The sequence below is a fragment of the Phasianus colchicus genome, chromosome 26 (assembly GCF_987193195.1).
Source record: "Phasianus colchicus chromosome 26, bPhaCol1.hap1.1, whole genome shotgun sequence".
NCBI lineage: Eukaryota > Metazoa > Chordata > Aves > Galliformes > Phasianidae > Phasianus > Phasianus colchicus.
Genome location: NC_143461.1, coordinates 4202928 through 4228985, shown reverse-complemented (window position 1 = coordinate 4228985; position 26058 = coordinate 4202928). Strand labels below are relative to the sequence as shown.

The 26058-nt window shown below is 48.5% G+C and overlaps 1 protein-coding gene across 1 annotated transcript; it reads left to right on the top strand.

Annotated features, from left to right (window-relative positions):
- Positions 1 to 598: 598 nt before the first annotated feature.
- On the top strand, positions 599 to 25657 carry IGF2BP1 (insulin like growth factor 2 mRNA binding protein 1). Its single transcript, XM_031600802.2, has 15 exons — positions 599 to 958; positions 1979 to 2039; positions 19516 to 19564; positions 20076 to 20127; positions 20403 to 20466; positions 21434 to 21715; positions 22161 to 22295; positions 22524 to 22646; positions 23039 to 23174; positions 23301 to 23423; positions 23601 to 23717; positions 23840 to 23914; positions 24193 to 24324; positions 24427 to 24540; positions 25166 to 25657. Exons 1-15 carry the CDS (start codon positions 784 to 786, stop codon positions 25256 to 25258), a joined length of 1731 nt encoding a protein of 576 aa, XP_031456662.1. The 5' UTR covers positions 599 to 783; the 3' UTR covers positions 25259 to 25657.
- The last annotated feature ends 401 nt before the right edge of the window (positions 25658 to 26058 follow it).

Here is a 26058-nt window from a genome sequence, read left to right as displayed (position 1 = left end):
AGTGCCTCCGACGGGACGGGACGGGCGGGGCCCAAAGGGTGGAGAGGAGGGGGGGGGGGGAGAATGGATGCGAAGGGAACGCAGAGCGGGTGCGCTCCCCGCTCCGAAGAGGGGTGTGTGCGTGTCTGTGTGGAGGTAAATAACGTAGTATTTAAATTAAAATAAATAATTAAGTGAAGGCTGCCCCCTCCCCCCCCCACCCCCTCTTTCGGCCCCTCCCCCCGGGGGGCCGGGCCCTCCCGCATCACCACGTGGCTTCCTCCCGCAAACATTTTCACTCATTTTCCAGGTCGGTTTTATTTAGAGGCGGTGCCCGGCTGCCGAAAGGCGTCCGGTGACGCTCCGGTGCCGCTCCGCCGTTTTGGGGGCCCCGCAGCCGGCGCCGCCGCCGCCTCCTCCTTCCCCGCTGCCGTCGCCCTCTACAGCCGCCCCCTCCTTTAGGACCCCCCCGTTCTTCACTTCAGCAGCCGCCTGCACCCCTCTGCGAGGAAAACTCCGCCAAACGACCAAAAAAAAACCAAACCCAACCAAACCCCCCCTCCCAAAAAACAAAACAAAAAAAAAAGCGAAAAAAAAAAAAAAAGGAGGGGGGGGGGGGAAGGGAAGGGAGAGGGAGTGTTCAAAGAAAAGGAGCACCGAACCCCCGCCCCGGCTGTGGGGTGGCAGAGGGCGGCCGCTGTCCGACGGTGCGGGCGTACGGTGGGAGCCCCCCCGGCAGCCGCGCTCCGAACCCCGGCGCGCCGCCACCGCCCGCCCGTCCGCCGCCCCCCGCCGGCAGCCACCATGAACAAGCTGTACATCGGGAATCTAAACGAGAGCGTGACTCCGGCCGACTTGGAGAAAGTCTTCAACGACCACAAGATTTCTTTTAGCGGGCAGTTCCTGGTTAAGTCCGGCTATGCCTTTGTGGACTGCCCCGACGAACAGTGGGCCATGAAAGCCATCGAAACTTTTTCGGGTAAGCGGTGTCCTCCGGCCTTTTCTACTCTCGCTTGCGGGACCCCGTCGGGGCTCAGGCACGGGTGGGGAGCGGGGGGGTTCGGGCCGTTACGCCCCGTCGGGGTTTGCATCAGCGAGCGGTGCGCGGGGGCAGACCCCGCTTCTCCCCCAATAACTGCAGTGGGGAGGGAGGGGGGGAAGGAGAGGGGCCCCCGCAGCTCCCTATGGTTCGCTATAGCTTTGTTGGGGCTGCACGGTACCCGACCCGGCGGTGCTCGGTGCGGGGGTCCCGTCGCGACAGTGGTGGTGGGGTGGGACTTTGGCCATTTTGATTTCAAACTGGGTTTCCTGGGGCATGTGATGCGCGGAGGAGCGCGAAGGTCGCCATGCTGTTCGCAAGACAGAAGGGGGGGGGAGTGGGGGGGGAAGAGGCAAAAAAAAAAAAAAAAAAAAAAAAGCTCCCCGGGAAGCAGAGAATTTTTGAAAATGTTGGGATTTTTTTTCCCCTCGCCCAAAGCTTCTTCCTCCGGGCTTTTTCCCATTGCTGCTCCCCTCTTCCCTTCCCTCCCCCCAATTAATAAATAAACCGGCGGTGTAGAAATCCGCCCCGTTTTCAAAGAGAAATCCATTCGTAGCGTGGAGTTAAAATTTCTTCGAGTCTTTTAATGGGGAGGAGGAGTGATCTGCCCAGAGGAGTTCTGCACGGCTCAAAAGCATGGAATTAAAGACGAAAAATTGATCTCAAAAATATTATTCTTCGTTTTCTTTTGCTCGAAGCGGAGCTGAATGAAGGACGGAATTAAATATTCCTGAGGAACATTGTTCAGAACTCACCACTCCCTCCCACCGCATTAGAAGTCAGCCTTATATTTAATAGAACACACTTGTGATCAGGAGGAGAAAAAAAAAAAAAGCTTTTTTTTTTTTTGCAGTTTGTAGTGATTGGAATTAAATGGGAAGTTTCACATGATAGAATGTTACCCAAAGCTTTCTGACCACTCCGCCCAGATCATACAAAACAGCCACATTTTATTTTTAGGGAAAGTGGAGCTGCATGGAAAACAGCTAGAGATTGAACACTCAGTCCCTAAAAAGCAAAGGTAATACGGTGTTTTAATTACTTTTTTTTTTTTCTTTATTTTATTTTGCTTTGGAGTGGGGGAAATAATAACGTAAGAGGAAGGAGGCAAAAAAAGAAAATTATATCCAAATATGTGCATGTGGAAGGAGATATGGTGGTGGTTTGGCTTTGGGAATGGCCCAGCGAGGTGAGGAGCGGTTCTGAGGATCTTCTTATCTTTAAGGTCTTTTTATTGGAAACTTTTCTTTGGCTTTAAGTTTTTCTTCTGTTTGTTTGTTACCAAAAAAAAAAAAAAAAATCCTCCCCAATAAAAACGATTCGCCGCCCGTTCGCCCAAGTGATGAATGGCGTTTTGGGGTTGGGATTTTTCAAACTTGTGGCACTGGAAGAATTTCCCAGCCTCTTTCCACCAGTAGGGCCCAAAAGCCTTTTGTTATTTCGACAGAACCGCCAAGTTTTTAAAAAAAAAAAAAAACAAAAAAAACAAAACACTCTTTGCTTAATTTCTCCTTCACGGGTGAAATTCGCTGGGATGGAGGGCGAGGGCTTTAAAACGAACGTCAATAATTACATAAAAATGGGGCCGGCTGCACGTTGGTGCAAGGTTTCACCCCCGCCATACGAGGTGCTGCCTCAGCTCCTGCCTACCCCCCTCAACTTGTTATTTTTGGGGCTGAAACCCCATTTCTTCACGTTTTCTCTGGGCGTCGCGGCCTGCACGGCCCTCCCCATCTTCTTGGCCCTTTGTTGCTGAGGGCGCGCGGGACTCCGAACCCGGAGGGCCATAAGGGTGGATGAAACAAACTGTTGGGTCCAGGGGGGAGGGGGGGTTCACTGTTGCTTGTGTGGGGTCTTTGGGGGTGATTCTGATCCCTTAAAGAGGTGGGTGAGCTCTCCTCAAAGCTCGGTGCCCACGCTGGGCCATGCAGTCGTTCTGCCACGTGATGGGGCGGCCGGCCCGGCGCTCAACGTGGTGCAGAGGAAAACTCTTCTTCTTTAAACTCTAGGGGGTTTTCTGCTGGTTGAGAACCCCTTTGGGGAGATGATGTGGACCCGACCCTACTGGGAGGTTGTTGGGTTTTTGGCAATGGTTTTTTTTTTTTCCTTGGAGGGGGCCGTGCCTTGCGATGGGGCCGATCCTAAAGGCAGGACTCCATTTAATAATGTCCCCTGTAGGGGTTTTTCCAGCCCCTCCTCGTGGAAAGGGGATCGATATCGGTCGTTATAAGGCTCGGAGTCTCCCTGTGGCTCCAGTATCAATGAATCTAAGTGTGTTATTGGAAAGGCAATTATCCTGTGAAGGGTAACGTAATAACGCTGAAAAATAAATCAAGGGGAAAAAAAAAAAAAGGGGTGGGTGGGGGGGGAAGGGGATGCATCCCGATTTTTTGATTATTTGTAGTACTTCTGGTGATCAATGGGGTTACAGGGGTGGAGAAGATCTCAGGGTATTTCCCTGCTCCCCTCTTTCCCCCCTCTGACTTTTGCTAAGAGCACTCTGGGAGAAATTCAATGGAAATGTAAATATTTCTTTGGCGTCTGTAATTCAAAGAAATGCTGGGTGAAACTTTACAATGGGTGGAAGCAAAAGGAAGGTTCGTTAGCGGTGGTTTAATGAGAACCAGGAGAAGTGCAATTCATTACGTTTGGTTGCTAAATCCAGGGCTGGGGGGGTGAAAAGGGGCTTTGGTTTGAACCCCATAGCCCCCATCCGCTGCCTTTAAAGCTGCAGGAGCCATTTTTGCTGTTGACTTTCTTCATGTGCTTTGCTGGAAATCGTTTCATCAGCCGAGATGGGGTGGCTGGATGCTCGGTGGAGAGGTTGCTACAGTTTCTTTGCCTGGGTTTTGGGATGCCAGTTTGTGTTTCTGGGGGTCAGCAAAGGCAACTGTGGCACAGCTGCAAACTCTGCAGGTTGTTGGTGGACTTTTCTGCCTGTTTTGCTTTCCTCCCCTCTCTCTGGATAAAGGCTGGAGTGATGGCACCGTCTCTTTTTTTTGAAGTTGTTGCCTTTTTTTTTTTTCTTTTCCTTCTTTCTGCTTGTTTTTAAGACTGGATTTTCCAGTTTAAAGACACACAGAGCAGGATATGGTTAATTAAGTGTGAGCAGAGAGGACAAAATCAGATGGGTTTTGGTGTGATCCAAACCCACCCCCCAACCTCGCGTTTAGATCTACTTATTTTAATGTAGAAATGTGGGAAAGAAAGTAATGGTCAACGATGTGCTTTGTAAATAACCTGTAAAATAAAACTCAGAATTGTGGTTGTGTTTCTTTTCATTGAAATTGCAAATGCTGAAGTTTGGGAGAACTGATGCTGGGTGCTTTTGGGAAGAACTGCATACGATGAAATTGCGTGTTGTCAATAAATCTCCCCTGCTGGTGTATTTTCTTCATTAAGACCCCTCTTGTCCTTAAGTCCTGCAGCAGAAATGGGTTAAAAAATAGAGAATTTGTTTAATGTGGTGTAAGAGAGCGATTCACAAGAAGGATAAACTGATTTAGAGCTGTTTAATTACAGCGATTTCTTTTTTTCTCAACACCCAAAGCTGCAACTTATCTTAGTAATCATTGGGAACTATTTTGGGGGAGAAAAAAAAAGAAAACAGCAGCAAAACTTTAAAATATCGCTGTTTAAAAAAGGGCCATTGCTGATAAATTTGTCGTTTCGTTAAAAACTCTGAGTTTAAATAAGTCTAATCATTATTTGTTGCTGTTTTGGAGTTTTTTTTCCTGTAACTTTGCAGATGGGAAGAAAGTGATTTTCTACAATCTGAAAAATGATTGTTATTTATTCTTTGGAAGGTTAAAAATAATGAAAAATACGTGTTTTTAAGACAAAAAAAAAAAAAAGTTTGGTTTTTCCAAGTCGAGATTAAAAAAAAATAATAATAAAAAAAATCAGTTTGGGGGTGGAGGTGGGAGCTCCAAACCTGAAAAGAGCTCAGTGCAGAGCATTAGAAAGAATGAATGAAGGAAGGAAGGAGGAGGGGCGAAGGAGGGGGGGAAAAAAGTGAATCCATCAAGCAGACATTCCAAATATGAGGAATGTGGAAGTGAGTCGACCAGAGAGAATGAAACCGAGTAATTGGGGGGGAAGAGGGAGTTGGGTTGATAAGAGGCAGGAGGCTTAAAGCTGGGAGGGTTTTGCTCGGGGTGTTCTGAAGCAGAGGTCGTTCCTGATGCATTCGTGTTCAGGAGGGTCAGTGAGATCCTGAGTGGAGGTGGGAGTTGTGAAATGGTGTAAAGTTGCGTGGAGTTGGATGGAGAAAACCCTAAAGCTGCGTTTCCTTTCAGTCCTAGTTTGAAATCTGGTTGAAACGCCGTGTGCGTGTGATCACGCAATTAATTGTGATGGAAAAACGTGGGATTTTTGATAGCAGCCAGCTCTCTTTGTTTGTAAATAGCAATCAGAAAATGTGCCTTTCTTCCCCCCCCACCCCCCCGTTTTATTTTAATTGTGTGCAAATTGAACAAGGGAGGAAAGAAAAAAAAGTTTGGTTGTTCTTTTTCACGTCAAACAAAGGTGTTCTCCGGAACATGGAGACAAAACATATTCTTAATCCATTCCTAAGATAATTCCCCTTAAAACAGGTCTGCTTTACAAGTTCCAGCCTTATTAAAAAATAATTAGGGACACCCCTATGCACAGCAATGCGTGGAAATGGCGAGGCAGGAGAAGTGCTTCTTTCTGAGGGTGTTTAACGTGGTTCAGTTTGTTGCTGTTTCTCTTGATTTCCCCCAAACGGTGGTGGTAATATGGAATTAAATTCTTCAATTGAATCCGAGTGCCCATTTTTTGATCTGGGAGCTCCGCTGTACTGAATTTGGACTGCTGAGATTGCTTGGAAATTAATGCCTTTTAACGATTTCCAGGTAGGAAAAACTAGAAATAATTTGTAATTCAATTAGGGATTAATAATTTGTCAGCAAGTTTCGTCAATTAGGTTCAGAGCTGGGGTAATTTAACCAATTTTAACGTTCTAGGGAAGGAGGAATGTATTTAACAGTTTGCAGTCTGAAGTTAAAGAAATCCTCCTTATTTCCCCTTCTCCAAGCAGGAGCAAGGGCAAGAAATTGCAATTTAGCCATAAGTTCTGCAGCCTCAAGTTTAGAAACCACTGAAGATGGAGTTTGTCTTGCCTGGATGCCCTTTAAAGTGTTGGAGTTTTTTGGAATTTGGAAGAAAAGAATAAATTTGGTAGCAGTGAAACAGAGCTGCCACATCAGTGGCGATTCCAAGGGCTGAGTTTTTTCCTTCTCTGGTTCAAGCTGTGTTTCTGTCTGTGCCTTTTAGGTTAAAAAACAAGCAAACAAAGCTCAGAGATACGGATAAGAGAAGTGGGGTTAAAGTACTTGCTTTGAAAATTGAGACCTTTCAGAATTGAAAATAAATAAAAAAAGAAAAAAAGAAAAAAAGGAGAGGATTTCTGCCCCCTCCTCTTCCAGCCTGAGCTCCCAGAAATGTTTTCCAGAGTCAGCAATGGGGTTTGGGGGAGGGTTTGGGGTTGGCTCATGGCTCTGCAGTTTAGGGGATATAGATGGGGTAGGAGGAACTGCCTGCAGCCCTTCCACAGCAAATGCCTTGTTTCCAAATGTGCTGAATTTAGCAAGTTGGGGATGTTTGCCTGCTACTTCAAGGTGGCTAGGAAGGGTTTTTTTTTTTTTTGTTCCTAACGATGCTGGTTTGGTAGAGCTCTGGTTTGGAGGTGGGGATGTACCTGTGTGGCATGGGGAGAAATGGGAGCCTGAAGTGTAGCAAAGCACTGGGGGGAAAACCAGAGTTTCTCCCCAAAATGAGGAAGAGATGAGAGATGAGCAGGAGAAAAAGGAGCTGTGGACCTGAGTTTGTGGTTGTCTTTTGAGGAAATGCATTTTGGAGGAGTTGCAGAAGGTTTTTAGGGGTTTTGGTTCAGCAGAGAAAGAAAAAAATAATCAAATGTTGCAGGTGAAAACTCTCATTTTCAGCATACCTGGAGGCACTGATAGCTTAAAGTGAAGGTGTGGGTTCCTGAGTCACCCTCCTGAACTGCATCAATCTTCCAGTTTGGGGGGGAGGAGGAGGAGGAGGGGGTTTCTCAGCCACCAAACAGACTGGGCTGAAAGAAGGGATGGTGGGAAGGGGGGTGGGGAGGAGGAGGGGAAACAGCAGAAATGCAGTTGTGCAGGATTCATCCCTCCTCCTCACTGTCAGGACCTGTGGGGCTGAGCCTTTTATATCTTTAAATCCTTATTCTGCCCAGTTTGATGTGTTTGGAGGAATCCTGCATTGAGTGCCCGCGGGGTTTAAAAAATGCATTTCCCAGCAAATTAAAATAAAAGATAAAATAGGAAAACAACGAGGGCAGGAGAAAAATGCATTGGAGGTCTGGGGGTAACATCCTGCAGCATTCTGCCTCTGCTCCGAGTTGCTTTTTGCTTCTCTGAGATGCATTGCAGAGGCAGCTGTGGGATGGTCTGCTCGCAAGGGAAGTTTTTCTTCTTTTTATTTTAATTTAATTTATTTTAAAGTAGTTAAAAGTCCAAACCTGGGGCAGGGGGTGTTCCTGTCTGCTCCAGAAATCTCTGTGTGTTGTGTTATCCCGACTGCATTCCTGCATCATCTGGGCATTCCCAGTGTATGTGCAGTGTTGTGAATTGAGCTCAGAAATCTCTTTGCTGGGCTTCATCTGAAAACTGTTCCTGTATTCCAGATTGGAGAATTTCCTCATTTCTATAAGCAATGCTTTGGATGTGGGTGCAACTCTGCACTTGCTGCTTGTTTTCTGGTGCTTGGGCAGCTTTAAGACCCAACAGAAAAAAGAACTCAATGGGGGATGGGTGGAGGAAAGAGACCCTCTGAGTCCCTGAGCCCTGCTGTGGAACTGGTGGAGATGCTCCAGACCAAAGCAAAAGGGTTTGCAGCACTCAGATATCAGTACAGCCCTTGGGGAAAGCGAACTGTTCTTCCATTGGGAAGTTAAGTGTCAGGTGTTGTTTAAAGCTGGTGGTCTTAAAGCCCGGGGTGCATCATCTTTCTGATTTAATCACCTACTGAATGGGAGAGGAAACTGCTTTGCCATCTGTTTGTGTTCAGCATCCCTAGCACGCTCCTGAAGATGCTGGAGGGATCTTAGCAATTTTAAATAGAAAGATTTAAAATGAAAAATCGTGCTTTAATTGGAGCCCACTCGTTGGTTTTTTTTTTTTTTCCCCCTGGACAGAGCAGCAACAAATGGGGCATTGTGGAAAGGGTCTCTCAGGAGCTCCAGCTCTCTTCTGAGCCCTCTTTTAGTTGGATGCCTCCTTGCTGTCTCCTGTCAGCCCTCACCATAGGTGACACACTGCACAACCCTGTCCCATCCCCTGGGGTTTGGCTTCGTTTGGAGAGCGTCGGCTTTGGTGCTGGCATGCAGAGAGGAGGTTTTGTGGGCTCTGCAGGTGGGTCCTGGCTGCAAGAAGAGCAGAAAGAAGAGCAGAGAGGGTTTTCTTGAGCTTCTTGCAGAAGAAGATGTGCCAGGAGTTGGCAGAGCTCAAGAGGAGGGGTGTTGCTGGGGACAGCAGCCAGGAGGGCGCTGCCAGGGCAGCGGCACAGGAGTGAGAGCATCCCAAGCTGCTGCAGCCCTCGATGCCAAAGAGCAGAGGAGTGCAGCCTTTCTGCCAGAAAAAGAGAAAATAAACAAGAAGGGAAATCTGTCCGTCCGCTCGTCTCGGAGGAGCCCTCGCAATCCATCAGGAAATGGGTCATTTATTTTATTGTAACTGACGCTTGGGAGCTCTGACATGGTCAGAGCTGAAATTTCACACTTTTCTGCCTGCTTTAATTGCCCGGTCTGCACGGAGGAAAGCAACTGAAGGGAACAAAACTGAATTCACGTGCAGCCCCGGAAGAATCAGATCTGCAGTTTCAACGAATGATCTGCCAGGTTGAGCTCCCAGTGCTGCAGTGCAACTGTAATAAAAGCAGCAGCAAGCCATGCAGCAGCAGCGTGTGCAGCTGGCAGGGCTCCATGCATGGAGCAGATCCTGCACCATCCAGTGGCACCTCGCAGTGTCATCAGTGCTGGAGATTGCAGTGAAATTGATTTAAAAGGAGCAAGTTTGACTGGGATGAAGGTCCTCTGTGGCAGCTTGTTGTTGTAAGCTGGAAGTGTAGCTCCTCTGGAAGCAGGATCCTTGTTGGAGTGTAGGACAGGTGGGGGAATGGAGATCCAGAGCCAAGTGAAAGGAGAGGGGTTGAAAAATGCACTCAGGGCTGAGTTTGTATTTGCAATTAGAGCCAGATTTTCCAAGTTGTGTTTAAGCATCTCAGGAAAAGCTGCATTTTCAGAAGTGATTATAGCACCTGATGCGTTGGGTGCTCCTGGAAAAACCTGCCTGTTGTGGTTTCTCTTGCAAGATTGTGGATCCACCAGGTGATGGCCAGAAGGCTCAAGCAGCATTATCCCTCTGGGGCTGGTGCTTCAGAGGATGCAGTTGCATTAGGACCTCTGAGCTGGGGGATGAATGCCATGGGTGCAGGCTTTCAGATCCAGAAAAGTTGCTCGTCCCACTGCTTTTGTGCTTTTAGCTGCACTGAGAGCCATTGTACAAAGTGCTTGGGGTGTAAGGCTTCTCAGATGAGGAATTTGGGAAGCGTAGATCCTGCTGGAGAGCAGCATTCAGGGATTAAATGCAGTTAAGTACAGAGCTGGGGATGGAGTGCTACAGGAGCTCTCCATTCTTGCTTCTGTCTGTGTTTTCTCTATCATTTTCTTTATCATCTGCAAAGCAACTACCTTTGCTTCAACTCCTGTGTGATGCAGGGCTGTGGGATCAGACCTTCTGGATAGGTTGTGTGCAGAGAACCACCTGCAAATAACTGATGTCTGTATCAAAATAGCCCCCCAAAATACATGCAAGGTGTTGGGAAATGTTGTAACTTTAACAGGAAACCTCACGGGGTGGGATGAGCTCTGATGTTCTGCCTTATATCCAGGGCTGTCAGTATTATCCAGCTTATTTCTTATTTAATACTGGTTGTGTCTAAGCAGACTTGGGCATCAGAGTGAATAGAGTGTGTATATATTTATTATTTTTTATATATATACACACATATAAACATTTGTGTGTGTTTTCTTGTCTATGGTTCAAACCTCAGGCATAAAAGTATTTACAAACAAATTGATCAAATGATCAAAGAATAAAAGAAAACTGTGATGCCCTCTGTAAGGAAGAAGCTGTGGCTGCTGCATGTGCTTTTATGGAACTGTTTACTGGGGAGTAATTCCAGAAGAAGCCAAAACCCTCAAATAAGTTTTGTGCTTTTAGACTCAGCTTTGCAAGTCTCCAAAGGATGAGCTTTTAAACGGGGAAGTCGCCCTTTCAAAGTTAATGCTTCTGTTTCAGTGCTATAATGTGTGCTGAAGTTGAGCACACAGCATTAGCTGGATGTCATGCAGTCATTGATGAGCGTTTGGTTACAGCAGAACCAAAAACCACCCGATTTCCCCAACATCTGCAACCCCTTGCTTATGGCAAAGGTGCCATCAGCTGTGCCTTTTCTATATGATGCCTTTTGCAGAGCGTGAGCTGCTGTGACTTCTTTAAAACTGTGGCTTGAATGAGAAGTTTGCATGGGTGAGTCTTCATCCATCCTGCCGTGCTGCCTGCCCTGCCTGTTTGCACGGTGTAAATTTTATGTTTAGCTTCCCCAAAAGTTGTTCGTGAGGCTTTGAGAGCCGCTGTTTGCGCCAGTAAAACTTGGCCACGTGAATGTTTATGGAAGGCAGACGGGAGAGAGGGCATGAACGTGTCTGTGGGGAATTCACTTAGGAAAAAATCCAGATCAGATATTCCGGGAGGTTTGTGCAGGATTTCCCTAACGGTGCGTTGAGTTTGGTGGGGGGTAGGATTTGGGTGTGTGTTGGTTTGGCTTTTCGTGTTGCCTGTGCCAAAGTCCTGGTGGGCTTTCAGTGTCTTTGAGGTGCCTCTGTAATGAGATGGGCAGCAGCGAAGTAGAAGAGCCCCATCCTTGCAGTTTCCCAGCTGTTCTTACTCAAGCTACAGCCTTTTCTCCTCTTAATCCCGACCCTCTCGTCATAAATACATAGAAAACAAAACACAAAACGAAACGGATGAGTGTAAGGTAGATTTCCCCACCTGGAAAATGTGCATCTCTTCAGCTGCTCGTCCAGCTTTGGTGTGAGAAGGAGGTGACCATGAGCACCCTTTGTGTTACCTTGTACAAAACACTGAGGACCGAAGGAATTTGTGCTGGAAATGGAGGAAAAAAAAGCTCCACTTGCACTTTTTAATCTTGTTTTTTTTTTTGGTTCTCCTTACCTTCCCTTTAGGAAGAAGCACAGAAGCATTTTGATGTCATTTATCAGTGGAAAAAAAGTAGCACTTTTAACTTGCTCTGGGCTCAACTACAGACTTGGTTGTGACACCGAACCAACCCTATGGGATATGATGAGAAATGTGATGCCATGGGGGATGCAGTCAGGGATGGGGGGTGGGCAGTACAGTGGGTGATGCCATGTAGGGTATGATAAGAAATGTGATAGGTGATGCCATGAGGGATGTGATGAGGGATGCAGTGGGCAATGCGATGGGTGATGCCGTGTGGGATATGATGAGAAATGCAGTAGGTGATGCCAGGGGGGATGCAATGGGCAATGCCATGGGGGGTGGGCAGTGCAATGGGTGATGCCTTGCTGGATGTGATGAGGGATGCAATGGGAGATCCCATGTGGGCTGCTTGCAGTTGTTTTACCCTCTGTGGCTTGTCAGAAGGCTGAAAAGCCTCATGACACCTCATTGCCCAAACTGGGATGACTGGCAGATCTGAGGATGGCATTCTGGGTTTCAACTTGAGTTTTGATGAAAAGGTCTCTGCCCTTGCATGAAGTTCATGAAATAGGGTAATCTGTTTCATAACTTCAGAATTTGGACTAGGCTGCTATGACAAGCCCACTTGGATCATTGAGGGCTTGTCTGCATGCGGTGACTGTGCTGTTTTAACCTGATGTGGATTGAAAAGTGATTCAGTGCATAGCCCTACGTGGTGACCACCTCATTGCTTTTGGACCCAGTTTTATCTAACAGATTTGTACCCAGCAGGGATGAGAATTGCTGACACACCTGAAGTCGATGGGGACCTGAATCTCTGCAACTCCCCTAAGTTTTAGCAGAACCCTTCCCATCTTCTTTGCTCAAACTTCTATGAGCCTGTGCTGTTTGTAGGGTCTCTAAGCCAATGCCCCACTGTCCTTGAACTGGAAACAGAAGAAAAAGATGAACTTTAACACTTGCTCTAAGCAAGCTATGTGAAATAGTGACACCTGTCAATCAGCTGGTAAAGATGCTTAAACGTTAACAAATTAAAGTGGCTTAAGACCCATGATAGAGCATGTGTCGATGGGCTTTGGGGTCCTCACTGATGTCAGCTGCTTTGCAGTGTCTGAACTGGCTTTGAAGCAGCCCCAATCCCACAGCACCATCAGAGCCACTGGAAACCAGTTAGAAAGGTGTTTTGGGGACTGGAGGAGGGCAGAAGTGCCCTCTGGTGGCAAAGAGAAGTGGGTGCCACCAGCTGAAACCTCGGCTCCAGCATCCTCAAGGAGGTGGTGACAAAGGGACGGGGGTTGGGATGGTCATGCTGTGGGTTTCATGTCATCTGAGCTTTTATTTAATGCATTATTGGATATGAGGGAGGACAGCAGGAAACCTGGCAGGCTGGCATCTATTGTGCTGATGGGTCCTGGAGGTGAGCTTGGGAGAAAAGCCATGAATGTGCCTTTAAGATCTTTTCTGCTCAAAATCAGTCATGGTGGGTGAAGAGCAGTGCTCTGAATGTGGTCACAATAAATGAAAAATGAACAAAAATGACACAAACCAAAATGCAGTGGAGTTGGAGGTGCTGGCTTTGATGCTTTGAAGATGAGCGGATGCTGCTGCGTGTTCCCTCACCCCACTGCTTTAGTGGTGGTGATGTTGTGCTGCTCTCCAGGATAATGGTTTCAGACGTGCTTTGAGACATGCAAATGAAAGATGAGGTGAGAGACGAGTCATCGTTTTTCTTTTCCACTCTCTGTGTGTAATATCTGCAGGAAAACTGCCTCGAAGCGTTTTGTATGTTCCCACACTTGTTGCAGCCAGCACCAGCTCAAGGGTCAGATTGGATGAAGGTCAATTTAAGATTTGCAGTTTTAGATCTTCTTAAGGGTTTGAAAGCCTCTTAACTTGTGTTACTGGCACCTCAGTAGGAGTGGGTGTGAGCTGCTGTGGTTGGAATTTGCCAGGAAGGAACTGGTGCAGCCCAGTCAGTCTTGGAGCTGGGTTGTAGGAACCCACTAAATGTAATTGGGTTTGGCTTTGGGACATGCTCTGAGCATCAGAAGGAGTCTTTCAATAAATGTCAACCTGCCAGCAAATTAGAATGGAAAGATAATGGATGTGTTGCATAAAATCCGTCTGTCTTTCCTCTCTATTACTTACTGTTCCACTTGTCCTCTCTGCAGATACTTGTATTGATTTGGCAAGGACTAACAGCAGAGGTCTGAGGGGATCATTGGGCTTCCTTTAGGCTTGCTGAAGATCAAGGTTTTGTGAGGTTTCTTTGAGATTTCTTCATCTTTTGAGGTGTGAGATGTTGGCATTCAGCTGGGTTGACATGAGCTTAATAGGAGAATGGAATGAGGCAGCACAGCAGGTTCATAAAGGAGGGAATATGGGACAGCATTTCTTACAGCTCTGGGCATTGACCAGTCCTTCCATTTGAGCATTGACCAGCCCTTCCCTTTGGGCATCAACCACTTCTTCCTTCTGTGCCTGAGCTGTAGCACTCCTTTCAAAAACGAGTTCTCCAGGCCTTTCAAGGGGTGTTCGTGGACAACTTTTCATTCTTGGCATCTCTGTGAAAAATCTCATCAGTCATTAAGTGTGATTCCAAAAAAGAGCTAATGGGGAGAGACCAATTAGACGGATTTATTAGTCCAAGATCAAATTCTGGTTGCTGGGATGATTGATGGGAAGGATTAATCATGTTGTGCATGCTTGCCAGAGATAACTGCCAGCTAGGCTAGTGGGGCTGTGTAAGGCTGTTGCATGGAGGATGCATTCCTCCAGAATCCTAGGGCTGATTTACTTCTGTGCTTCTCCTCAGCTACAAGAAGCTGAGTGTCTTTGTTAACTTCCTACGGGGTCTTTTGGATCATTTCTAGATCAGATCTGCAAGGAATGAGCTTGAAAGGACACGAGATGGTTCTAGAATGAAGGGGTGTGATAAGAGCCACGTGTATCACAATGGAGGATATAGCAGTAAGTTGGTTTGCTGCTTCAATTGCATTAAATTGAGGTCTAAAAGCATCGTGGTTTTGCACAGGGGGTCTGCAGTGCTGTTATGTGATGGCTCCAAATCTCAGAGCTCTGCTTTCAGGACAAGCTTAGGAGAAGGCTTTTCTGTGGTTCCTCCTCCTGCCCACATTGAGGCTTTTTTCTACCAAACCACAAAGGCTACAGAAGTCAAACCTGAACCTGCAGCACCTCTGGGAGGAGCAGGGGATTGCATTCAGAAAAAAAAATTCCAATATCTCTGCCTCTGGTTCAGTATATCTCAAACTTTAGTGATGCTGCTTCCAAGAAAGCATTAACTCTGGGCTTCCTTGGGCATCACCTGGTGAATTCGGGACACGGTTTTGTTGTTGTTTTGTTTTTTGTTGGTTTTTTCCTTGTATGTCAGTGAGTTTAATGCCATGTGGGGAAGCTGAGAGCTGTGTCAGCTTAAGGGACAGTGAAAAATCAAAGGCAAATTGGCTGAAGCCTGGGGCAGATCCCACCTGGGCAGCCCTGGGCTGTGCTCAGAGGTGTGATGGGAAGCAGGTGCTTCCCTCTCTTATCTCACTGTCAATAAAGGTTGTACAGGAATGATATTCCCACCTCACAGATGTTGGCAAAGTCAAAGTGTATCAGTTTATATGGGGAAAAACTCCTGATTTCAGCTACAACTTTACTCTGAGTCCCCCAGCAATGTTTGTGTCTTAGCAACCACATTTTCCTATTTAGAAGTGTTTAAAACATTAAGAACCACTACCAACAACACATTAAGCACAGGATTAAGTGCTTTCCTGAATCAAAGCTTAACTAGATAAATGCTGTTAATTGAATCAGGGATGCGCTGTTTTTTTCAGCCCTTAAATTTGCATAACATTTGCATTTGATTGAATATTTGTCATGAATGTTGTTCAGTTCCAGTGGGTCTCCTGGTGTCTCTCCAGCTTCAGCCATTCTCTTGTTGTCCCCAGGAGCTCCAGAAATGGTTTTGGGAGGAGAGGGTTAAGTTGGTTCTTGACTGTGCTTTACTGGAAGTTCTCAGTGCCCTGGTGCTCTCAATCACCTTTGCCTTGAGGAATCTGTGGTAGGGAGTGGAGAAAGGTCTGGGAGGAATTGGATGTAAGGGAGCATCCTACAGAAGCCTTGTGTTGTGTACGTGCAGCTCTTGTGGATCTGTGCAGCTTGACCCACCGTTGCTGATGCTATAACACAGGGTGGGCTATGGCTGCTTGTGGTACCTGGAGCTGGAACTTTCTCCAGCAGGAATTCACTAAACAGGCCATGTGCTTTGGGACTAAAGAGAAATCAAATTGTCTGGATAAAATCTGGATCAGTGGTCCCTCTCAACTCAAATCGATCTGTGATCTTTGGGGTCCCCTCCATCCCAAGCCATTCTGTAACTATGAAAAGCAGCATGACTGCATGCTCACTGCCATGCTGGTGAGGTGCCACCTCTGTGCACTTTGTGAAAGGAAGCACATCTGTAGGGTGAGGTGGGATGGGGACACACCTGACTTTTATCCCAGCTGCTGCTGCTCTGCCATAGCATGATGATGCTCCTTTCCGAGCATCCTTTTCCTATGGTGATGCAGCAAGGAGCAACTCTGCTTTTCAGAGCATCACTTTGAAAGCATCACTTGGGGCTTTTGCAAAAGGGAAGAGAAACCTTGAGCAAGAAGAGGCTGCCCTGGTGATGCTCTGCCATTGCTTGTGGCAGCTGGCCCCATCCTCCTGCTGGCTCCCAGCCCAGCTTGGAGCAGGTCAGTGCCCCCTGCTTGGGTCCCTGTCATTGCTGCTGTGCCAGTCCTGGGGGAAGTGCCAGCAAGTTCTTAATGAAGGGCTCTGGCCACCCTCCTCGATATGAAAGGAGATCCCAGCAGCTGAATCTATTGTTGGGGTATTTCCCAGCGAGATTTAAAAATTGAAAGCAAACAAACAAACAGAACCAGATCTAATTTGGGATTGTTGCTGAGGGTTCTGCCTGTCTGTGTGACACATGGCACTGTATGCCCACGTGGGATGGGAAGATGTGAAAGCGTGGCTGCTGCTGCGGCACCAACAGCAATGCTGGGAGGGCTTTGGGTGCACTGGGATAGAATGAGAGTCATCTCCATTTGGGTTCAGGGCTGCTGGAGAGCAGCAGAGGGCATTTTGTCAATGGATAGGGCTGGTTCTTCAAAAAAGCAGCTTTGCTTTGGTTTGTGCATTCTGGATAAGAGGGTGTTGCTGGAGTGCTTTTCTCATGAGCCATGTGCTCTTTCCCCGTGCTGCATTGATGGGCACAGGAGGTGAGGGCAAGAAACAACCATTGGATTGGCACTGGATAGATGAGGATACCTCCTCCATCCTCTGGACGCTCCAGGTTGCTCTGTAGCACTTTGCTCCATCCCTTTGCATCAGTTTGAGTGTTTATCTTCCCAGCACGCCCTATTTTGAGCTGGGGAGGGTTTGCTGAGAGCATCAAGCTGCTCAGTTCCTGATTTCCAAGGTGTCAGCTCCTCAGAAAAGCTGGGATGTCTGCATGGGACAGCCAGGCAGCTCTGCAAGTCTATGATGCTGTAGTACTGCCACAGTTGGCTGCTAACATCCCATGGGCACAAAGAGCAGCGTTGGCACGAAGCAGGAGGGAGGTGACACCGGGATGCATTCCTGGGACCTGCAGTTCTCTGCTCACAACCATTTCAGCTGCTCCTCCCTTTTTCCCCTGTGTGCAGACCCCCATCCATTCACTCGCAGCTGAGGTCGTGTGCTGTGTTTGCGAGTGATGAGAGGAGCTCCAGCTTTGGCACACGGTGAATAAAAAGCCAGGAATCGACGACGAGCAGAGTTATTTATTTGGAGTAAAGCCTTGTGTGGAGCAGAGGTCGGAGGGAGCAGAACTGGGCTGCTCCAAAGAGCGGCACTTCACGACAAGGGTTTAAATCCAGTCGGACCTGCTTACAAGCAAAGCAAATAGATGGGTTTATTTATTCATGACTTCCTCTGTAATTCTAACCACAGGGCTCCAAAGGAGCCAAAGCTGAACAGGGGCTGTGCTTCGGGAGGAAGATTTCCATGCGCTGTGGGGAGCTGAGCCGGACCTCAGGGCTGAGTGATGCTGGCTCCAGTTGGGATGCTGCCCCATAGGATGCTGCTCTGTGGCAAGCAGCCCTTCTGCAGGATGAGCACTGATGGAGATGGGCAGTGAGTGCTCAGGGTGCTGGCTCCTCGGAGGGGCTTTTTCTTTTTCCTTTTTAAGGGGGAGAAAATGAGATGCCACCAGCAGAATGACGGTGCGGGGACATAAATGGCTCTTTTCTCTCCGTGGTGCATTTCATTCTGGTCACGTATGTGAAGAACACATGCTCTGCCTGTGCGGATGCTTGGACCTATCTGGAGAAGTTTCTGGGGTAGGGGTGGGTGGTTGGAGACGTGGTTTCCTCCATCAGTTCAGATCCTTGTGACCCTCCCTGGACTGTGGCATTCTTTGCATTCTGAATTTCTTAATCTCTCTCTCCCATTCATTTTGGGATGTGGATTAGCATGTAAACAAGGGATCTGGTTTCATAGCGTGCTCCCCTCCCCCCTTTCTCCCTTCATCCCTCCTGATGCGACGCAGTTTTAAGGGTTCAGGACTTTTTCCCCATCCACCCAGTTTGCCTCCATAGCAGCAACAAAATTTGGTGTTTTGGAGGCTTCCCAATAGCTGAGCTGATGGGAGTGCTGAAAATCTTTTTTTGCTTCCTTTTTGTCTTTCTAATGGCAACTCCAAAGCTTTTTGGCCATTCTATCACTTCAGTCTGAACCTGAGCGACTTTGGGAAACATCACTTCTGGTTCTGTTGGAAACCTGCTGAGCAGCTCAGCCCTTCCAGGCATTTTGCTGTGTGTGTGTTTGAATCCCCTGCCCAGGTGAGGGGAACCAGGCAGAAACCCATGGGATAAGGATTCCTCATCAGCCCCTTTACCTCCACGTCTGAGCAACACTGATTGCTTCTGACTGTTTTCTTCTCATTGACAAATGAGCTGAACCCTCTGGAGAGGATAAAAATCTAGAATTTCATCTTCTCTCATTTTTTTTATTATTATTTCAAACGTTCACAAAGATTTGAAACCCAGGTCTATGATGAATGCAGGTCCAGAGGTGTTCTCCCAAAAAGTGCTGCCAGTGCTGAGCTGCATGTGATGGTCATAGTATTCCATTTCCCTTTCTTTCAGGGATCTTAAAGTTCCATATTCAGTGAGCTTGCAGGCAGACACCATCTCCCACTGTGCTTAGATGCTCATTTCAGGTTGGGCCTTAAATCAGATGCTGAGATTTAGAGAGCTGAAATCAGGGGCAGTGATCAAGGAGGGCGTTTTGCAGTGACTTTACTGGAGGGTAGAGGTTTAACCAAAGGGAATTGTGCTGCTGCATTTGCCCACACAAAGCTGCATCCTCCAAGGATGTCCCTGGGCACCCATGGGTGCTTTTGTTGCAGGACGAGTGCTTTGCTGGGTGCTGTGAGCTGGGATGTGAGGCTCAGCCTGTTGTGCTCCTCATCCCTTTGCTTGCACACAGCACTTGGGGTGCTGACACTGCAGGAGGTGGCAGCACCATGGGGTGGAAACACCACAACAGTGAGAAAAAATCATTTCTCAGCATTTTGTGTTGGTGGAGGCCCTGGGGTGGCAACAGTGTGGCTGTGTGTGGGTGCTGGAGCTGCCCCAGAGACCTACAATAATCCATGGTGGCACCTCCTGGATCAATTTGGCATCAAAAATTTCCCCCAAAAATTCTATTTTAGGAAAAATTAGGTTTGAAAAAGCCAAAAATGTGAGTGGAGGAGTGATCTTAGACCAACTGGGATGCTGGAGCCAAGTTTCCAGGTGCCATGGGCATCCCCATGGTCTCCTTTTCACGTTCCAGATTTGCTTTCAGGTTAAATGACTGCATGGCTCCTTTTTTTGCTTTCTAATCCTTGTAATCAATCTGGCAGAACTCAGCACTCGTAGCTGTGCTGGTGCAGGAAGGTTGGTGGATTTTGGGCATCTTGCTCACAGTGAAGCTTGCGGTGTAAATGCAGAACCTAGCGGGGTGTAATTAACAGAGAGCCATCAGCAACCCTGGGAGCACGTGGGAATGTAAAGCTTGATTAGGTACATCAGTGAGGAGCAGTTCAGTGCGAGATGGACGCGTTGCTGACACCAAATCTGGCTTTTAATTGCTTTTCATTTCTTTCAGGAGCCGGAAAATTCAAATCCGAAATATCCCACCTCAGCTGCGATGGGAGGTAAGGGGGTGAGGGAGCAGGGCATGAGCCTGAGACACAAGGACTTACACTGAGAAGTGTGGGGCACATTTAAAGATTGATTCCCCTATGGGTTTCTGCACTTGGGATAACAGTTGGTTCATCCTTTTCTTTGCTTTTAACTGGGTCTAATGGTGCTGTACCCTTGCATCCATGCAGCTGTTCCTGTTCTATGCAGGATTCAGTTCAGCTGGTAGAAGCACTGCAAGATCCACCAACAAAATCCCCGTTAATAACAGCATTATGTGATTTATCCGTTGTAGGAACAACACGGATCCTTCTTTCCACCTGTTGGGACTTCTCCCTTTTCTTGCTGCCTTCCCAGCTCTGGTTCTGGGACCTGTTGACCCAACATCCTGGGGCACGCAGCAGCTTTGCTCTTCTAATTGCTTGTGAAATCTTAATGACCAGCAAGCTGCCTTTATCAACTGACTGTATTTCTTGGGTCTGTCCCAATTATCACAGTATAATGGGCTTTTTCTCTGTTTCCCAGGTCCTGGATGGCTTGCTTGCACAATATGGCACTGTAGAAAACTGTGAGCAAGGTAAGACTAAAAGAAGGAACCAAAGTGCTGTTGTTTAAATATTTCCTGCCCTAGCTATTTGGGGCTGGAGGAGGGAGAGGACAGACAGGTTGTTGTTCTTTCTTAGAGGTACCCATGGCTAAAGATGTCTGAGTCTGGTCAGTGGGTCCTCTTGTTGCTTGGCCAAAACAAGGACATCTCTGTAATAAAGCAGGATGGGCTGTACAGACATAGGCACTGTCTAGTGGCCAAAGATCGTGCATGCATGGCTCTAATTTCTGCCTCTTTTATTGCAGTGAACACAGACAGTGAGACTGCTGTGGTTAATGTCACCTACACAAACCGGGAGCAGACCAGGCAGTAAGTGCCCCACGGCCACCCCATGGGCCACCCATGGCCCACTGCCCCTTCCCTGGGGACAGAAAATGGGATTTCCATTGCTTTGAGTCAGGCTGCCCCAGAATTCATCAACTTGGGGTTGCAAATCTTTGAGAAATATCTTCCTTTCTGCCCTGATTTCTTTTTGTTCACCTTCTTGTTGGGTTGGGGTCGAATTGGAGCCCTTTAGAGGACATCCAAGGTAGGCTTTTTTGTGCAATTCAAAGAGTAAAGAAAACCAACTTTTTTTTTTTTTTTTGAGGAGAAGTGGAGATTTTCTTGTACTGAAATCATTTAAGTAATTACAGCTCAAGGAAAAAGTAATTATGTTGGTGTGAGACCTTTCTGTCCATCTTTTTCTGCTTTATGGAGGGTCTTTGGACCCTTTGCATCCTGCAGAGATGGGGTTATTTGTCTCTGTTTAGCTGTGGGGTTTTGCAGCCCAAAAGGGAGTCACTGAGCCCTTTCTGGAGACCTTCAGTTTGACTTTTCTCCATAGAAGTTAGGAGAGCTGTGGTCAGAGCTGTTGCTTTTCTCTTGCTGCCAGCCCCATCTATCGACAGCTTTTAGCTCTTGCAGCCAGTCCCCAAAATCCCCACCAGTAGCTGAAATACCAACATATTGCAAAGCAGAGGAGAACCTGGGGATCATTTCATGTTTTCACCCATTCCTCCCATCCCCTCCCCAGGGCTGGTTTCTTGGAGATCCCCCCCTTCAAGCACTTTGTTCCATCTGGACCAGGTGGGAAGTCCTGCCAGGTCCCCGTGGCATTGATGACATCTCTGTGCCCCATTCCCAGTGCCTTTCCAAAGGGTGTTTTGTCGAGACTTGACCCATTTTAGGTGGATTTGTCCCATTTTTGGGTGGGCTGGTGCTGATCTGCTGCCTTTTGCTGGGGAGTATAAGGGTAGGAATCCCCTCACCCCAATCCCTTTTCTCCTTGCTCCAGAGCCATCATGAAGCTGAATGGGCACCAGCTGGAGAACCACGTGCTGAAGGTCTCCTACATCCCTGACGAGCAATCAGTGCAGGGCCCAGAGAATGGGCGTCGGGGTGGCTTTGGGGCCCGAGGTGCCCCCCGGCAGGGTTCCCCTGTCACAGCAGGAGCTCCAGTCAAGCAGCAGCCTGTGGACATCCCCCTCCGTTTGCTGGTGCCAACACAGTATGTGGGTGCCATCATTGGCAAAGAAGGAGCCACCATCAGGAACATTACCAAGCAGACACAGTCCAAGTGAGTCTCCCTACCCTTCCCCCCTCCCACCACGTTGCTTCTAATTAATGGAGAGGTCTGCAGTGATTTATGAGGCTGAGTTTGGTTTTGTCCCACGTGTTTTTGCTCTTCTCTCCCGAGGAGGGCTTTATCTAAGATGTGAAGTGATGAGCAGTGCATCTCATCTGCCAGCAACCGACCTGTTCTCCACTATGTGATCACTCATGTTGTTTAAAATAAATAGATTCTGATGTCTTATTTGGATTTCTGTGAATGAGGCTTCTAGCTACAGTGTCTATATGGAATGCTGAGCCCAGAATTAACTGCCCTTTCCTTTCCTGTGTACATCTAAGCTTGCACTTCAGCTCTGGGCAGCCTGCAGGGATGCTGGGGGAGCAGAGCAGCCAGCACATGCTGTGAAGCTGCAGAGCCTGTGCCCACTCTGACATCAATGCTGTGCTTGCAGGATTGATGTTCACCGTAAGGAGAACGCAGGAGCTGCAGAAAAAGCTATCAGCATCCACTCCACCCCCGAGGGCTGCTCTGCTGCCTGCAAAATGATCTTGGAGATCATGCAGAAGGAGGCAAAGGACACGAAGACGTGAGTTTTTCTTTCCCCTACGTGCTTGTGGGTTGTATCCACAGCTCCTTGCTGGGCTGTTATCATCCCAGCACTCAGAGCTCCAGTTGGCACGTGGGAGCCTTGCCTTGGGAGAGCTGGGGGACTCTGAGCGAGGGGACATGGTCTTCCCCATCACTTTGCAACCAATCCCTCCTCTTCTGGTTTCTGTGATCTTTAATTTTATTGTTTTCCCGTTCCTCTCTGAAGAGCTGATGAAGTGCCTCTGAAAATCTTGGCCCATAACAACTTTGTGGGGCGCCTGATTGGCAAAGAAGGGCGAAACTTGAAGAAAGTGGAGCAGGATACGGAGACAAAAATCACCATTTCATCGTAAGGTTCCTTGCTGTCTTTGGGGAAAAGCAGGGTGGACTTTCCCAACCTGGGGCAGATGGAAGTGGGGAGGCAGATATGGGGAATGTGAGGAAAGCAAAGGGATTCCTGTCAACCTGCTGGGAAGCCAGCCTGTGGCATGAGTGCTTTGATCCCCAAAGCTGTCTTGTTATACCTGTGTGCCATTTCCTGAATTCCCCTCCTCTTCCCTTTGGAGCTGTGCTGCGGTGCTGATTCTTTTAGCAGGCAGATCTGGGGTTTTATTCTTTAGCATTATTCATATCGTTATTCTTTAAACATGTTTTTGAGGAAGGCAGCACAAACGTGGGCAGTAAACCATGATGCTGCTCCTTCCTCTGGCCAGCACTGCTGTAACTCTGGTTTCCCATCAGCTTGCAGGACCTGACCCTGTACAACCCTGAAAGAACGATCACAGTGAAGGGCTCCATCGAGAACTGCTGCAAAGCAGAGCAGGAGATCATGAAGAAAGTGAGAGAAGCCTACGAGAACGATGTTGCTGCCATGAGCGTGAGTGCGGCTCAGCTTCGGGACGGCAGCTCTGCCAGGCAGGGTTCCTGCCCTACCTCCCCTCCAGTGTGCTCTAAGAGGATGCCCTGGTACAAGCAATGAGCGTTTCTCTCCTCTCCCCCTCAGCTGCAATCTCATCTCATCCCTGGCCTTAACCTGGCTGCTGTCGGCCTCTTCCCTGCCTCCTCCAACGCAGTACCTCCTCCTCCCAGCAGCGTCTCCGGGGCTGCTCCATACAGCTCTTTCATGGTAGGTGCACAGCTGAGGATCCTTGTAGTGCTTTCAGCACGGTCGCATCCATGTGTGTGCAGGATCTGTGCTCTTCGCTCGTTGCAAACGCACTTATAGCATGGGTGACACTGCTGAGGGGGAACTTAGGGCATGGATCCTCGTGGTGAGCTCTGAAAAGTGGTTCTGTGTCCTCAGCCTCCAGAGCAGGAGACCGTACACGTCTTCATCCCTGCCCAAGCAGTTGGTGCCATCATTGGCAAGAAGGGTCAGCACATCAAGCAGCTCTCCCGGTTTGCAAGTGCCTCTATTAAGGTAGTGTCACCTCGTTAAGGAGGAGTGTCCTGCCAGCACCTCTTGCTGAGCTGGGTGCCTTTCTGTTGCTGAAATTACCCTAAAAACTTGGGTGATGTGTCTGTTTCTCTCCCCCATTTCAGATTGCACCACCGGAGACGCCGGACTCCAAAGTGCGCATGGTGGTCATCACAGGCCCTCCAGAAGCTCAGTTCAAGGTCCCCTCACTTTCTTGCCATCACAATGGGGTGTCAGAGTCACTTGGTGCCTCCTCCACCATCCCCTTCCCTTCAGAGCAGGGTGGGAGGAAGCAGCACGGTCAGCCCTCCCCAGTGTGACACCGAGACCTGACTTAAATCAGCACCAGCCCTCCTGGGGCTGAGATGATTTACAGCTCTGTGGAGCTGGGATTTGGGGAGGGAATCTGTCGTCCCTGGGATGGAGATATGTGGGGACCTTGAGCAGAGCCTGATGCTGCTTCTCCCCGCCCCTGCAGGCACAAGGCAGGATTTATGGCAAGCTGAAGGAGGAGAACTTCTTTGGGCCGAAGGAAGAAGTGAAGCTGGAGACGCACATCCGTGTCCCCGCCTCGGCTGCAGGGAGGGTTATTGGCAAAGGGGGCAAAACTGTAAGCAAAGCCATGTTTGGGAGTGGGAGCATTTGGGATGAGGGGGGGGGGGGTCTCTCCCACGCTGTGTGGTGATGTTGGTCTCTGTCCCTTCCTCACAAGGTCAATGAGCTGCAGAACCTGACTGCTGCAGAGGTGGTGGTTCCACGGGATCAGACCCCTGATGAGAACGAGCAGGTCATTGTGAAGATCATCGGGCACTTCTATGCCAGCCAGGTATGGTCCTGGCAGCTCGGTGCTGGTGGAGTCTCTGATGGCTCATAAGGGGTTGTGTTCAGTGCTGCTTCCTGCTATGAAAGTGTTTTCTGCGCTTGGCTGCTGCTGTTTGCTGTCATCTTTGTGTGCTTTTGTGGAGTGGTGTGGACAGGAGGGAGAGCTGGGGTGAGGGGTACATGCACACGCATTCAACATCTTCATCAGTGACCCAGAGGAAGGGATGGAGTGTATCCCCAGCAAGTGTGCCGATGGTGCAAAGCTGGGAGGAGTGGCTGATGCTCACAGAAGGCTGCGATGCTGGTTAGTGAGACTTGGGCAGGCTGAGAGTTGGGCAGAGAGGAACGTGATGAGATTTAACAAGGGCATGTGCAGGGTCTGTGCCTGGGGGGAGGAATAACTGCAGCATCAATACAGGATGCGGGCTGAGCTGCTGGAAGAGAGCTCTGATGAGAAGGACCTGGGGGTCCTGGTGGCCAACAGGATGACCATGAGCCAGCAAACGTGCCCTGCTGGCCAAGAAGGCCAGCGATGCTCTGGTTGACCAATGGTTTCCCATTCAGCTGTATTTCTCATGGCACTCAGTGCCATTTCCCTTGCATTTTCCTTCTGCTCCTTTCATCCACAGATGGCGCAGCGCAAAATCCGGGACATCCTGGCCCAGGTGAAGCAGCAGCATCAGAAGGGACAGAGCGGCCAGCTGCAAGCGAGGAGGAAATGAGAGCAGCACTGACACCAATGTGAAAAGTGGAACAAGCCAATGCCAGGCTTAAGAGTGGCTGGGAATCAGTTACCATAGACAGATGCAATTGTTTTCATTAACTGGTCGACACTAAAAGGCAGTTTGATTGGCTTTCAAGGCAAGAGGGATGGGGCTAAGAACCAGACCTCACCACCCGACCCATTTTTAGCTCCATGTGCTGACACTGTACTGAACTGAAGTGGGAGGTGCTGCGGGGCTGGGGGATGGAGCCCAACACCAGGCACTGCACTCAGCCCCTGCAGGCACTGCCTGCCCTCATCTCAGGGCCTCTGGGGGCTCCCCCAGGGCTCCCCCCCAGCCCCATTTCCCCCATCCCTCCTTCAGTCCCTTCCCTGCCTCAGCGGTGTGGCTGACGGATGTTCCCAAAGTGATGTTAAATCTTTGGGATCCTTTTTTTTTTTTTTTAATTCTTTTTATTTTTCTCTTTTTTTTTTTTAGAATTTTTTCTTTTTTTTTTCTTTTAATTTTTCAGAAATTCCAATGGACCATCACCAACCCCCCCCACTGGTAATGAGATCCATTGTGAGGGACTGAAGGGAGGAGGGGAGGAAAACCCCATGGGATCCAAATCCATTTGGCACTCTGGGAGCTCTGCAGCCCTCCGTGTCAGCAGCACCCAAGGGTGGGCAGGAGAACTTTCCTCTCCCCTGTGCTGTGTGTGCAGTGCAGTGCCTTCTGAAGCCTTAGGAACCAACGCAGGACCTCTATTTTCCAGGGCAACTTTTCAGTTTTTCATTTGGTTGAATGTTTCTTTATGT

Excerpts from the sequence above, each read along its gene's own strand:
- IGF2BP1 (XM_031600802.2), top strand. The coding sequence starts at position 784 with ATGAACAAGCTGTACATCGGGAATCTAAACGAGAGCGTGACTCCGGCC. Across the intron at positions 21,716-22,160 it reads ACCAAGCAGACACAGTCCAA|GATTGATGTTCACCGTAAGG; the intron begins GTGAGTCTCCCT and ends CTGTGCTTGCAG. Across the intron at positions 23,718-23,839 it reads TTGCAAGTGCCTCTATTAAG|ATTGCACCACCGGAGACGCC; the intron begins GTAGTGTCACCT and ends CCCCCATTTCAG.